At 41.3% G+C, this 15,210-nt stretch overlaps 2 protein-coding genes across 3 annotated transcripts in view; both read right to left on the bottom strand.

Moving 5' to 3' along the window:
• The window catches only part of kcnb1 (potassium voltage-gated channel, Shab-related subfamily, member 1), a 36,166-nt gene extending 32,368 nt beyond the window's left edge, over nucleotides 1-3,798 (bottom strand). Inside the window, exons 1-2 of one of the 2 annotated variants that reach the window (XM_030090827.1) lie at nucleotides 3,727-3,798; nucleotides 927-1,581 (exon numbers count right to left, since the gene is read on the bottom strand). In XM_030090827.1, coding sequence (XP_029946687.1) covers nucleotides 927-1,502 — 576 coding nt within the window. In that variant the 5' untranslated portion in view covers nucleotides 1,503-1,581; nucleotides 3,727-3,798. Of the gene's footprint in view, nucleotides 1-926; nucleotides 1,582-3,446; nucleotides 3,462-3,726 lie in introns of those variants that run through there. The other variant, XM_030090825.1, reaches the window with a different exon arrangement.
• A 2,863-nt stretch (nucleotides 3,799-6,661) lies between these two features.
• ptgis (prostaglandin I2 (prostacyclin) synthase) lies at nucleotides 6,662-12,830 on the bottom strand. The gene is made up of 10 exons (XM_030091889.1): nucleotides 12,676-12,830; nucleotides 12,216-12,339; nucleotides 11,761-11,936; nucleotides 11,527-11,673; nucleotides 11,294-11,406; nucleotides 11,037-11,212; nucleotides 8,806-8,971; nucleotides 8,314-8,495; nucleotides 7,502-7,653; nucleotides 6,662-6,970 (listed from the first exon to the last, which is right to left on the bottom strand). The coding sequence occupies exons 1-10, from the start codon at nucleotides 12,741-12,743 to the stop codon at nucleotides 6,811-6,813; spliced, it is 1,464 nt and encodes a 487-aa protein (XP_029947749.1). The 5' UTR covers nucleotides 12,744-12,830; the 3' UTR covers nucleotides 6,662-6,810.
• Between the last annotated feature and the right edge of the window lie 2,380 nt (nucleotides 12,831-15,210).

The following is a 15,210-nucleotide window of genomic DNA, read 5'->3' as shown; positions in this document are numbered from 1 at the left end:
CAAACTTGCACTTTTTCTTGCTTCAAATACGAATAAAGCCTGATAAATCATTTCTGTGGAAGCCATGTTTTCTGCAGCAATGATTTTTTTTTTTTTTTTACTCCAGTTAAAACTGAATGATTCACACATTTTGAAGTACAGTAATAGGTTTCGGGGTTTTTTTTCTTTCTTTTAGAGGAGTTGAGCATCAGATTATGTTATGTGAGCAGCTGTACAGCTTACAGTGCTCAACCACTGTTTCTATTTTTAAATGGACAGTTTTAACATCAATAGATGTTCAGTACAACGGCAGTTGGTGAGGGCTTCTTCACATTTTTAACTAACTTCAAAACAAACTGAACTTGATTAAAAATGGTAGTGAAATTCTTTCTTTTGTGTCCCACACTTTAGACTTTTCCAGTTTCCAGTTTCTTTTGTTTAAAAAAAAAAAAAGACCTTCGGATATAAAAAAAGATTTTCAGTGTTTTTTGTTTTTTTTAAATGATGTCAGTGTTTTATGTTGGTCTTTAAAGTTCTTAAATATTAACATCATAATGACTTGCTGGCAGAGTATGGTGGAAAAGTAGGCTAAAAGCCAGTAGCTCTGTAGCCTGCCAGCTTCGTGACAGAATTAATTTTTTGGTGTTTTCTCTCCAGCACATCCAGTTCATTGATACACAGTTGGTAAATATAGGTTGTGTGCATGCCTTTGAAACTTTTGCTAACATATTAATAGCTTTCTTTTCACCAAACGGGATCTTTAAGTGACCAGATCAGGAACAGATCATTAAGTTATCATCAAATCAAAATGAGACCATTTGACTGACAAGGATCAGTATTAATTTAAAAAATTTAAATGTGCTTTTTTTTTTATCAACAACACACTCCAATCAACCACACGCTCAACTCACACTCATAATCGTGTGCTTTTTTTTTTTTTTTTTTACCTTTGCTGCCACAGATGAGCTGGGCTTTTCCAGAAGGTCCCACAGTTTCTTCCGTTTTTCAGCACAGCAGGTGTTGTCGAATTCCTCTCCCTCTCTGTCTTTTAAGTTGTCCGCCTCCCTTTTGAGCTCCTCGTTCATTTGCTCCTTCTTCTGGTGGTACCTCGCCTGACAACACGACTCCAGGTAGATCTCGTCGATGCCCCAGTAGTCGAGCTCTTGACTGAATGACAGGGCGCACATTTCCTCCATCATGTGAAGTTTACCCGTGCGATAAAAGTTCAGAATTGAGGTGAACGCCCCCGGATGTCGATCGAAAAAGTACTCGTTCTCCTCCAGATTGTAGTCATCGCACACTTCCATCAGAGATTCATGGGAGTTGCAATCTCTCAACTTCCCCAAACGTGTCCGCGGCAGCCTGTCTAACGTTCGCCACAAGACTTCATGTGGGAGACCCCCGACATTCAGCCTGACTCTGCGGAAACATGACTTGCTTCGAATGATGTCCACTGGTTCAGGCGGCAGTGACGACGTCGAGCGGGAGCCCGCTTTGTTGAGCTCTGCCAGGGACTTCTCCATGATGACTTTAGGTTGAGGGAGTATGTAAACAGCCAGGGTTACGGGTTAGAGTCAGTCTTCTTTTCATTCATAATGGTGTCTAAAGAAATCAGGAATGTGAAAAGAAACCGTTAGTACTACAGGAATCAATCCAAATTTCAGAGCATAATGAATTATCAGACTTTTATGAAACATCAAAGGCCTGTGGCTTTGGCCCCGGAGCAGCAGGTTAAGGCCCCACAGGGTGCCTCAGAGAAATCTGTCAGCTCACAAGATGATTTAGGAGACTAAACTATTTCTGTCACATCAACTTATGCTTGATTTTTCCTCGTACCCCATGAAATGTTGAAGGTTTCTCCTACTTCAAACCTTTTTAACTTTCAGCTGGTTGAATTGCTCAAGCCAGGAAGGTAGAAATTTGTGGCTTTTAGGTATAATTTGTGATACTATTGATTATCCTTGTTAATATTAGCATGACTCTTTTACTTTTTTCTTCCTCTTTTCTGAATCAACAGCAAGCTTATCCTTAGTGAAACAGATACAGGTCACTAGGATGACTCACCCATGATAACATGGGTGGCAAATAATAAAAAGGAGCCTGGCTTATTGTTGTATTACCCTAATCTAAACCAGGGACTGAAAGGGACTGGATTAAATAATGTTCCTCACAATTTACAAAGACTGCTCATTCAGACTGACATCCAGCACAGGATCAAAACAACAGAGATGATTATTTGATTGGCTTCCGGACAGTAATATTTTGGATAAAAATGTAAAAAAAGAACATTAATTTACTTATAATGAAGTATACAATATCATTGTCTACATACATTTTTATTTGTTTCCTAATCCAACAATACACACACCCTTGGAAAGGGTTCTTGGGATGACTCATGCCTACAGCCTGTGGGTAGAGTCATGCATTTCCATTCATGGGGTAAACAGTGAAAATATTCAGGATGATTGGCAAATAGTGACAAATCCTTTCCTTGTTTTATATTTGGAAACCAATTCTAACTGAACATAAGTTCACCAACTTCAAGTTCCATTTCCTCAGTTTGTTCATACAGAGAAATGCACGTCTCAAATGGCAGCACATGTGAAAGAACGAAGGTCTGTTGATCGAACTGATTTGTTTGTTTGCAGTATCTCTTCTATCTTTGGCCGATCCGTGCTCGTCTGTGCAGTGCTGCGGGGGGGCCGCAGGACACAGTGCGGTCCGAAGTGAGCGCTGTCCAGCCCGGTGGTGCTGAAACACCAGGAAGCGCTGCGAGCGGGCTGGCTGACACGGAAATATAGCCCAGATGGGCTCTGCATCTCCTCCCCACAAACAGCTCAACGTTTTATGAAGCATTTACGAGCGTGCACGCGGAGCACGCCTCACTTTGCTGTGTTTATGTCCCCGTGGTGGGCGCGTGGAAGCCCAGCAGCACCTCGGGCCTGCAGATGTGACCATTAATCACTGCCACACAAAGTTTCTAATACTTCACAACAACGATCAGGCCCGAGGACAAGTCAGCACGAATTACAGTGTTTTCCCAGTGCAAAATGAAATCCACACAGAATGCATTTTTTTTCTTTTTTTTTTTTACCCCAGGAGGGGGTGCGACATTGTTATGACGGCGTGTGGACATGCTGTAACAGACTGCGGGAAAACAGGAAAAATGAATGGCAATTTAAAGAAGTCTCCACCCTCCTGTTTGATCCAGCAATAAACAAACCGCAAAACAAATAATCACTCCCTCCTGTGCTCACACCGAGCCGCTCTGCGCATCCACAATGGGAACGGCAATAAGCTGCGATGGTTTATCACCTACAAGTGAAACGTGATGAATGCAAATCCTCCATCATTAAGCATGGTTTTTTTTTCCAAGGCTGCATGCTCCATATTGGTGCAGCTTGAATGCAATGAGCTATCGCAATTGATAAGTTGTATTTGAGATAGAAAAGAGCTTGAAGAAATACCGTGGTGAGTTGTTGCCATCCTGCACGGAATCAGACCAGCACGCAGAGCTCCGTGGACGATCAATCCGCAAACACAAATGAGGCAGGAAAAAAAAAAAATCAAGGAGGCGCCGTTATTGGTTTACTATTACCACCAGGGTCTAACCCAATCCATTTCCCCCTCCTCTGTCTCCGACATGGCACAGACGATCTCCGGCACGATCTCCGGGTTCCTGCCCCGCATGTCGCAGCTCTGCGCGGATCAACAAGTCTACGCCGACAGCCCGAGCGGACAGACTACCTGTGTTCCCGGTCAGCTGTGCGAGGAGGCGCAGCATCTCTGTGAAGGTGGATCCATGGCAGCTCCGAGCTCTCTCCTCCACATCTGTTTAACTGTTTCGGCTCCGCGTCCCGACGCATGCACGCATCTCTGAAAGCGCACTGTGTGTACAGTAGAGGCTGCAGATCGGACTGCAAAGGGAGAGAAAGGCACGAATGGACAGATTCATGTACGCCTGATAGATATCCCACCATGTGATCTGAGTGCGACGACATCAATGAGTCTCAATAACACATTTACATGGCCATCAGGTTAGACTATTGTTCAGTTAAAAAAAAGAGTTAATAAAATAACTTTGAAACTCCAAATAATTTCAAAAAAATCTAATTACTGTAGTTAAGTTGCATTTGTGGGTTTTACATTTGCCAGTTTTAATTTTGTCAAGTATGAAATTTTTATGCATACAAAACTGCAATTTGCACCATGTACTTCAGTTCATCTCATTCAGCTTCAACAATACACACACCTGTCTCAGCACCAAAGGAAATTCTTATTACCCACATTAGTCCCCCATTAATCATCAAAAGTGCAAAAAAGAAAAGATTCTTTTTCGCCTTTTCTTTTCTTCATAACTTAATTAAATTGCAAATACTTAGATTTCACAGTGCAACGTGGATCTAAATGATTGATTTATCTTTGAAATGTTCATAGTAATTTGATTTCCATATGCCAGACAGTTTATTGACCCTGAACCAAGATTTCAAGCACTTTTTACACAGTGTGAAAACTTTCTCAAGCAACACAAAGTAAGTTTGTGTTCTATTTTTGAAAGTACAAGTCTACATAAATAATCAAACCCTAAAGCTTCATTCTGTAAAGAGGGGGAGATACTGCTTGGCATTTTCTTTCTTTTTCAGTTGGCTAAATTATGTTACATTTTGTTCTGCTTCATTCAAGTAAACTGATTGACTGTAATTGGCAATGCAGTGAAATGCAACAGATATTAATGCTTTGAGTTGTATTTCAGAAGAACATGTTGTGCTTTTTTAACTTGAGGAATTCTTAAGCAGAGTTTTCATGATTTTTGTTTAGTTTCTGGTGTTATTTTGTGACCCTGACTCTGAGGTTCATGATTCTCCTCCCTGATGTGTTGCACCTGTCCCTGAGTGTGTGATTGTCTTCACCTGATGGCTTTGCTATATATTTGGCTCTTCTCGTGTGCCCTGTTTTCTGATTTGTCTGTTTCAGCCTTCCAGGCTTTTCTTTGTGTTTGGATTTTTGATTGAATGTCAGGATTTTGCTGGCTGTTTGCCCCACCTCCTCTTTCCCCTTTGCCTCTAATAAAGCAAGCTCCTGTAACTTAAACTGCAGGTGTCTGGCCCCATGAGTCCTTCTCCAATCAGCAAGCCTTCTCATGAACCTTTGCTTGCAATTCAGTTTCATTAAAGTGTTTTAGTTAAGTGTGTGGTACTTGAGTGGAACTTTTATTTCTACTTTTGCAAGTTCGTTGAATCGCTCAGCTAGATAGAAAACCCTCTTCTTTTGTGAAGTGTCACTTCTTCAAGTAGCTTGAAAAAACAAAAATAGACTTCAAAGATGCATCTTGTATACAGCTTCGTCTAATTCGACATCACGGAGGCCTGAAGTTGCTTCTAGATGACTGTGGGTGAAGGCAGGAGACACAGGTCAATGGGTCATCGCAGCACAAATGAGATTAAATCAAACAGTCACATTCACAGCGCAGCATTTAGAGAGACTCAGGAACTTCACGTGCATGTTTTTTGGTCTGTGGGACAAAACTGGAGAGCATGCATACACAGGGAGAACATGTAAACTCCAAATACAAAGCCCTCAACTGGACTCAAACCAGGTCTAATATTTCCGTCAGGTGAGACTGCTAACCACTACTCTTCCATGGAGTTCAATAGGTTCATCATTTTGCAAAAGAATGATCTCTGTCAGTAGGATTCTGCAGCATTAAAATGCTCTGTTACTGTTATTGGTAACTTTGCTAAAATTGTTGGTTCTAAATCGAATCTATTTCCACTGTTTGACTGATGTAAAGTCCACTGGTTTCCCAAAAAGGCCCCAACTTGCTCTTTGTGCGGAGGGGTCACCACAGCTTTAATCTTTCAAGGCCCACGCCTCTCACAAATGTGTTTTTGCTCACATTCTTACATTTGAATGACTGAGCTTCACTCTGCAGAATTATTTAAGTATGGAAGGCTGTTTTCACTTGAATCTGCCAAAGAGGAGAAAGTCTGTCTGTGCTCAATGAAAATCTCATTTTAAAGGGCGACACTTACAAGCACGATTTGTGACATTACAAATAATCTGAACGCCACTGCTGGTCTGATTCGATTTTCTGAAGAATGAAGTGGAGACTGAAAACATCCAGTGCACACACAAGAACAGACTTTACAATGAAATACAATTTTGTGTCCAGCAGTTTAGAAGAGACATGTTTTTGCAATAATTCTCAGGTTTTATGGTGTTTCACGAAGGACAAGAAATAGATGTAATCCTTTTATAGGACAAGTACGCTATGGAAAACTCCACAGTGGTTGGTGTCTATTGATCAAGACCAAAGAAAGGAAATGCAAGTCGTCATTTGAACTCCACCTCACAACTTCCAGGACATGAAGGATGTGCTGCAAACATCTGGGTGCCGAATATCACAGAGCAGAGGAGCTGAGGGCAGAGGAGCTCAGTGAGTTGGAGCTACAGAAAGTTGTCATTATATCAGTGTATTTGTAAAGGTTCCTTCAGACTTGTTTCAAGACATAAAATTACCTCACTCTAATTGATTCGCAGTGGAGGTAATTGATTTATCACACAAATATGACTTGTTCAGTCTATATTTCTTCAAAAATAAATCTTGTCTTCCATGATAAAAACTTTTTTTGCTACAAGATGTGTTTTTATTCACAGTAAAGTAAAGCAAAGCAGCAAATATGCAAATATTTATTGAAAATATATACATATTTTAAACAACAAAGTCAATCTGGTTTATTGATAAAATGATTAAATATCACAGAGAATAAATAGTGCTACAGTTAATCTATCAGAAAGGCCTCTTGATTTTTTTCGTGGCGATTTATGGAGTCACATTTCATGCCGCGTCCTCCTCAACCTGTATCGGACTTGAAGATCTCCGTCAGGCTGAAGTATCCCGAAGCCATAGCGACTGGAGTTGACCGGGGGCACTTTAGCCTCGGGGTCACACAACTCCAGGTCAAGATGGGTCAGGAGCAAGAACACGAATCTAAACACACAAAAAGTAAAACAACCTTTTCATCTGATAATACCACTACAAGTACATCCACACAATTACATGCATATAAATAATCAAAAACCACAAAATGAGACTAAATAAGTACAAATTCACTGTGTGTGCATATTAGCCTCAACTAGCTTGCTCTTTCCGTGAGATGTGGATTATATCAACTAAACTTTAACCTTTCTAACTGGATGCGATGCCTGACACACATAAGCTCCCACAACTGACTGTCCTCTATTACCCTTATTCTCTTTCATGCAGTTCAGCACAAGCGATTACTATATTACATCTTGTTAATGATGATAGAGAACATGAAAGCAGGACTGAAATGATAAAAGGGAGAATATTAAGCGAAAATGTATTTTGCTGGTCTGATCTGGTAATTGAGATAAAATTGCAGGAAACTCTTTCATCATGAATGGAAAGGCAAGGCATCAATTTTAAACTCGAGGCTCATCATATTAAAGACATTCAAATAAATAAAAAAAAACAGAAACAAGTGTGCTTCATACTCACTGTTTAATGGCTGCAACAGCAAACTCCTTCCCAACGCAGCTGTTTTTCCCCGCGCCCCAAGGCATGGTGTAGTACTTCAGTCTTTTTCCATTCTTGTAGAAATGATCCTTCACTGTCATATCTTCATTTAGGAAGCGATTATACTTGAAAATCTGGCAAAAAGACACAAATTAAGTTAAGTGTGAGCGCTATATTATCAGGCAGGGATGTGTAATCGTATGTCCCCTCACACGTCTCTCGTTGTTTAAATTCCTGCTACTGTAAAGCACTGAAGACAAATGAAAAGAATAGACAGTGAAAAATAGTTGCAGTTTCTCAAAATTCCTCTTTGGCCATTTAATTTTGTGGGAATTCACCAGCTTATCCTAGAAAATGCATCCTGTCAGTGATTCAAATCATACTGCTTAGTCCTGGCTGCTTAAGAACACCTTGTACAACCAGCCTGTCTTCCAATATTGAAATAATGTTGGCCTTTTTCAGTGTTTATATTGTTGGAAAGTTATAATGCTATTGCCATTATTACTGTCAGAATGGTCAATATGATCACGTTATTGATTGCTTCACACCTTTTGTGCGAGAGAAAACACATTTCGCAGTTGCCACATGGTTGTGGGACTAAGCAGGTCAAAAACTGAAGGCTACAATCACCAATGTGATTATCCTCAGGGGTCATGACTCTGAAAGTCACTGGCTTGTTAAGCTACTTAGGAGATGAAATACCCTCTTTATCTCACCAAACATTAAATGTGTGAAAGAAAAAAAAAAAAAACTCAATGAAGAGCTGCACTGGCTGTGCTGGTCTACACGCTAACCTGTGGCTCTTGGTGTATCTGTGGGTCCATCTGAGGGCTGAGGAGGGGGAACAGACATACTCTGTCCCCTCGTCTGAGGAGGTACTCCTGCCCGTCGGCCATGTGCAGGATCTTGTCCTGCACCACTTCTCGACTGATCATCACCGCAGCGGTGAGCCGTAGGGTCTCACTCAGCACGCTGTCTGCAGAATGGAAAGGACAGCAGAGTGGAGGATGTCAGAGTGGTGTCATCGTGAGTTAAATCAGCAGTGACCTCGGGTGGAATATGGAGCAGTACACACATTAGCACCAATATCAATATATGGGGGGGGGGAAAAAAGATCCCTTATCCAATTGTTTCAAAGGTCAAGCACTGATTGTCAGTATCAGAACACTGCTCTCATTTCCACCAAGTTGAATTGCCTTTTGTTTTGATCTCACGTGAAGGACTAAATCCCAAGGCGGAAGTGCTCGAGTGAATAACAGCAAAGTGGAGGAGCAGCTGTTGCTTACCCAGCACAGGCGTGCAGTGTGCTTCCAGCAGGCTGATGGAGGGATGCTGCAGGGGAGTATCCTGGAGAGTGGAAAGGCCTCTGATCTCTGACTTAACTGCTTTCATGGCCTCAGGGTGAGTGAGTAGGTAGCCGAGGAGCCAAAAGGCAGCAGGTCCAGCATTGCACTGGAAAGAAAAACATCCAGCATAACACGCACATGCACACATAAGTCTTTTTAAAAGCTCAAGGGATGAAAAGCTGCAGATTAGAGTACATTTTGTTCATGTAGATAGAATACATAGGATACTTCTGATCATGTATTTACCTTTGGGACATTGCACATAATATCATATCTGGGCTGCTGCTGTCTGAAAATGAGTGATATTAAAGAAGAGGAGGTGAATCTACAGCTGCTCTGTCCACACTGCTGTCAGCCTCGCTGCGAGAGGCACCTGAGCCTGTCAGACAGTAATTGCTGTGGGTTAAAGGGAGCTGTTCTCTTTACCTCTCAGGTCACCTCTCCAGTGACAGCCAGGGTAAATGACCAAGAGCAACTAAATGCGCATCATACTGTCTTTCTGCCATCTTAGATCCTCACATCCCCAGATCTAATGCCTCAGGTAATGATTTGAGTCCAGCTTGCCCAGAAGCAGCAGCAGCAGCAGCAGCAGCAGGCTGGGGATTCTTAAAGAAAACGGTTTGCTGAGAGAGGTGAATTTAAAAAGAAAAAATCAACAGTTCAACCTTGCTTTTCTGTGCTCTAAATACATGCTTGCTATTAGGTAATTTACTTCTATTTAATTTTACTCCAATTAAAAAGCAGCACAAAAAAAGCCCACGGTGCTATTATTTCAGCCTGTCTGCAGACTGTAAACCGGAGCCGTTCTGGCTCAGGGCGGAGATCAAATCATTCCGCAATTGCACGGTTTGTGGTTTGTGTGTGTATGTTAATGTCAAATCACCTCTCAAGGTAAATAATAAATAATGAAATGATTAATTGAGTCTGTATGGATGTCTGCTTCTGTGTATTTGCCCTGTGATGAGTGGTGACCTGTCCAGGGTGGATCCTCCCTCCCTGGTAATTTACTCCTGTGTTCTGCTACCACGACTAGGACAAAGCAGCACAGAAGTTCGATGGATGGATGGATGGATGGATGAATTTCAGTCTGTACGTTTCACTCAGTAGCATTGATTGCTTGATGACTAACAGAGAAGTGCAACCTCCAAGCTCAACAAGGACTCGTGATGACGTTCAGACATGGCACTTTCTTGTAAAATACGCAAATCTATGAGAAACACAAGTACAAGCCACATTCACTGCAGAACCTCGGACTAGTTTCTCATCTAATCCCTTTATTCTCTGCAGTGGTGCTCTACTTTCCATTCAGTACTGAGACTATGTGCTCCCATATCCCCGCAGACATAATAACACAAACGAGGAAACATGCTGGAAGACTGGCGATCCTCCCTTAACAAGCTGCTGGAAGAGGAGCAGCGGGTGGTCCAATGCTTCTCCCTGCCTGAATGCTGCAAACCAGTGTTGAGGAGTGAACCATCTTTAAACTAAAGCTATGGAAGAACTGCAATTACAAAAAGCACAGGTAGTTCTCTACTGCCCTCACCTGGTGACACTCAGCAACAACACACACACTGTAGCCTGGACCTGTCTGAACTGACAAGTAAAGATTGTACATTTCCCACAGGAGTGAATAAAGAAAATATTTTACACTGTAGCCAGCTGGAACCAGTAAGAATAATGTGTGATCAATAGTTCATGGGCTGTTTTCAGTGTGAAGTGGAATGGGAGGTGCTGCCAGAAAAAAAGCGACTCATAGCAGAATTCCTAGTTACCAAAATTACACAGTGTGCATGGAGAAGAGGAAGTAACTTCAGCTGACTAACACCCACAGACTGTTTACAAGAACAATTACTAGACGTCAAAGTGAGGTAAGGTGATACTGGAACTGATTCACTTCATAAAAAGTGGCAAAAAATTCTCCTCGAGTTGCAGGTTGAGGCAAGCAGCTCTGAGTAACTCATGGCTGTGAGGCATTCACTGACTCTCTCACCTTTGCATAGCTGGCAGGTTGCACACCACAGAGAGGAATTCCAGCATTCTGCCTGGGTGTGGAGAGTTTATATCTTGTATGGGTACTATTGTTCGACGTGTGTGTGCGTGCGTGTGTGTGTGTGTGTGTGTGTGTGTGTGTAAGAGAAACCCACACCGTAAGACGATCAAACAGTTCTCACCTGTGTGGTCCACAGCTGCAAAAGAAGTGCTCTGTTCTGCATTTCTGCATCTATCCTCTCCTCCTGCAGAAAGCGATAGTAGCTCTGCTGCCAAGAATCTAACTCCTCGCTGAGCCAGCCGGGGGATAACAGCTCCCACAGACGCTCCTGACATGACCTTGCCGTTTTTCTTTCCTCTGTTAGGGCATACACACATTTGCAACACTGTTTTCAACTCTGAATAAGTATCAATAAGCTGTTGGCTTGGGTCAGCTTACCCTGCTTGAGTAAGTTGCGAGCAAGTTTAGAGAGAAGTTCATCAAACTTGCGGAATTCTCTGTAAACTGCAGCCGGATCATCTCTACTGTCAAATAACGTGAGGTATCCAGCTCTGAAAAGGACAGTGACACTGAATTTCTTGTTCATCTTATAAGAGTAAACAATAGACAAACTCATGTAATTTATCTTGATTGACGGCCTTTCACTTCAGGCTTGGAAAGCTCGATGTTACCTGAAAAGAAGGCTGTAACACAGGTCAAACAGTCCATCTTGTCTCCACTCTGACAAGCTGCTGTTAGTGTTGTTACTTAGCAGCAGATTCTGAAGATGAACATTCATTGACGCGCTGAGTTTGAAGAGATTGAGACCTTGGAAATGCCTGAGGATTGCAAATTAAAGATGACACTGAGATTCGCAACATATCATTTGGAGGTCCATGCGCGTGTTTGAAAGATGCATTCATTACCTCTCCATCCATTTTCGCTCTGACGTAGGACTGGTGCCTGGCAGCTGCAGACCAAAGACCGTTTTTATGAGCTGATTTCTGATGCGAGAGAAGTCCAAACAGACTGTGTCATTCACCACACTGTCGAAGGAGTTTGGGTCTAACAGCACCGTCACATACTTCCCCGCCACACGCACCTGCAAGAAGATCATTAAGAAAGTCAGTGTTTTCAACTGGATTTTGTATGTAGCTTTTATGAATTAATATTTCACTAAAATCCCATGAATGATTTTCCTGTACATTATATTATTGAAATCTGTGAAAGGCAAATATTGTCTCTTTCCTGCTCTGCAGTCATGGAAAACACCCTAAATGCAAATATACCAGAGATAAGACATGAGGCATATCTGGGGTATTATGTGGTAGTTCCTTGTTCACCTGGTATCCAAATGATTATGATCATTATCAGAACTCACGGTGAAGATGTCTCCATGTTTTTCTTTCATGCGTCTCAAAAACTTTGCAGCATCTTTTCCAAACTCCAGCGCATGTCCCAACCAGGGCAGGAAACCTTTGTCCAGAGGAGGCTCATTTTTCTGTCTGCCAAGTACATGGAAACTTGATGGTTTGCTTATCTGAAGTACGCTCACGGTTCTCACCAGACAGGTTTTCCGTTAACATGAAATTAAAGAGCTGTGCAGCTCATGGGTGACAGTATGAATTACAAGAGCAAGTTTAGCTTGTGTAATTTGTTTTTGCTTAAATCTGTAGTAAATGAAGTGGTACATCAAGATCAAATATAACTGAGATTTTCCTACATTTGAAAATAATACCCCTGTGGGTGTTTTCAGGTTTCAGACTCACACCCCTTATTAAATTTGCATCTGATTAAACTTTATATGAATAAAAAATTGCAATAGAAATGAAAAGTCTTACCTTCTGCGAGCATAGAAGAGAACAAGTATAAGCAATCCAATAAGAAGCGAAAGTGTTATCCACAACATGTTTCTGTAAAGTCTGATACTTGAACTGGCTCGTTGATAATTTAGCCCATTGCAGTTGGCAACTCTCTTATAGCTTTGAGCCTGGCTTGGTTTCAGCTACCACTTGTTTGGGGGCGTGGAAAGGAGTGGCTGGCGACAGAAAGTGTTGCACAACAACTATTTCAACAAATGGTGTCAGACACCGCAAAAGCCACCATATCCTCCGCGAGCCACACAGAGAGAAGTACGGCTTTTGTGAATGATGTGACTGTACTTCCAAATACAATCGACTTGTTCCTACTGGTGTATGTCACAACTGACAGAAACTTTTGTTCTTCAGACACTGCATGGCAGAACGGCATGCCTGAAAATGTTATAGCTGTGACATCACTGAGGGAAAGCCACGCATGTTTGCCACTACTGATGTCAAGCAGCACATATTTCACCCGGGTGTCACGCCAGCAAATTCCCAGGGTTCAACAGTGTGAAGTGGTTCTATGACAACATTCAATTTCCTTTTGACATTGTGAAATGTCTATTTTCAGCCTAAGTCAGTACAATTTACAGAAAATGACAGCAGGCTACAAGTATGCATCAGCGGCTGATGGTGATCCAGACAGAAACCAGTGATTAATTCTTCTGATTTCGAAATGACATAGAGTTTGGTTTATGGGAGCTTGATTGTCCCTGTGGAAAGGTGAAGTGTTTTCATTTCTTCAAGGGGATAATCCAGCTCCCATTTACCTCTTAAAATAAATCGATGTACTATATTTGGAAGTTTAAGAATGAGTACAATTACAAGCTAAAGGAGCTGACATATAGGCTGGGTTTTTCTGAATGGAGCTTGCATGTTCTCCCCCTGCGTGCGTGGATTTATTTTGGGTACTCTGGTTTCCTCTCTCAATACGAAAACATGCATGTGTTGTTAACTGCTGACCCTAAAATTGCAAGAGGGTGTGAATGTGAATGTGTTTGTGGTTACCTCTGTGACAGACTGGTAAAGTGTCCAGGATGTATCCTGCCCTCAGTCATGGTCAGCTGGGATTGGCTCCAGAGCCCTGTGATCTTGCAAAGGATAACGCAGAGAAGAACACGTCATTCAAATATAAAGGAATGCCATCACCTTACAGGATAAAATCAATTGACATTTTCTCTAAGAAAAATATAATTACTGTTGAGGAGGTTTTGTTACTGATGTCGAGAAATATTTGGACTCACCTGCTCAGTTGTGCCTGAGCTCTCAGTTGTGTGGTGTTGAACAGGATGAAGTCCTCCTGACATAAACTCTCCCATCAGGTGATGCTCATCTCCAAAGAAGACACTGACTGCATCATCTACATATTTAATGAAAGTTGTACTCAGAAAAGACTCTTAAAAGTAGCAGTTAACTGGGCCAAAAATGGGACCATTCAATTAAAAACAGGTAGGTTCGAAATGTAGAATAAACTTTGTTGTTAGCCTTGAAGTGGTCTTTCATGTCTGCTGTCTATCATTTAGTGTGTTCAGTTTGCCGGAAGAGGGCAGTCGAGCTCTTTGCTTTGACTACAACGACTTCACTCCTTTCAGCTGGATTTAACTTCTCCATACTGAGGACAAAAAAAAAAAAAAAGCGATTCGACATTTCACCATAAACTCACGCTTTTTGGCATGCCATTTTATCATATTCATAATCTGGAAAATAACATGAAACTGTAATTAACTTTAAAATTAATTCGCATGGTGACACAGTGTTTTTAAACAACTCAGCCCTGGAAGAAAATCCGGATAAAACTAAAAATCAAACAAAAAACGAAGGTAGAACCTCGTTGAACATGACTAAAAGAGACATTTACAAAGTACTTTCAGTGTTTTCAGGGGATTAAAGTCAAGCAGCCAGCTTGCACTCAGCTAGCATTCAGCGTGCACCTCTCAAACGGAACCGGGTAGATACACGATCAAATCAAAGTTCCTACCTGACATCTTGACCCCAGTACAGCAGAATGAAACACACACACCTGAGAGCCGTGGAACACACCACTTGTGGATTATCATCAACCAATAAATATTATCATTTGTAATAAAACAGAGCCAACATCTAAACAAAAATCAACAACACAAAGTTGTCATGAAAATGTAAGCGTATATGTAAATCAAAATGCACATATTTTGGAATAGAATAGAATAGAATAGAATAGAATAGAATAGAATAGAATAGAATAGAAAATACTTTGTTTATCCAGGAGATAATTTTTTTCTTACAGTAAAACATTTTTAAGACATGTTTTATTGTTTTAAATATTAATTTGCTATCTTTAAGACATGAAGCAAATTTTTTTTTGCTTTTTAAAAACCCATTACACTGAGTACTTTTCAGAGCAAAAGTGCAATGCTGTCTTATGCAGTCACTGAACTGTTCATGTTAATCAAAAATGGATGAAGAAAACATCAAAACAATGTATCATCTTATGATGGTGAAAGTTTAGGTGCAATATATAGCTCAATAAAAGAC

Source organism: Salarias fasciatus, chromosome 5 (assembly GCF_902148845.1).
Source record: "Salarias fasciatus chromosome 5, fSalaFa1.1, whole genome shotgun sequence".
Classification (NCBI taxonomy): domain Eukaryota; kingdom Metazoa; phylum Chordata; class Actinopteri; order Blenniiformes; family Blenniidae; genus Salarias; species Salarias fasciatus.
The sequence above is the reverse complement of the archived record's forward strand: the minus strand, read 5'-3'. Positions and strand labels throughout refer to the sequence as shown.

Excerpts from the sequence above, each read along its gene's own strand:
- ptgis (XM_030091889.1), bottom strand. The coding sequence starts at position 12,743 with ATGTTGTGGATAACACTTTCGCTTCTTATTGGATTGCTTATACTTGTT. Across the intron at positions 8,972-11,036 it reads TGCAGCTGTGGACCACACAG|TGCAATGCTGGACCTGCTGC; the intron begins GTGAGAACTGTT and ends TTTTCTTTCCAG. Across the intron at positions 8,496-8,805 it reads ACACTGCACGCCTGTGCTGG|ACAGCGTGCTGAGTGAGACC; the intron begins GTAAGCAACAGC and ends TCCATTCTGCAG.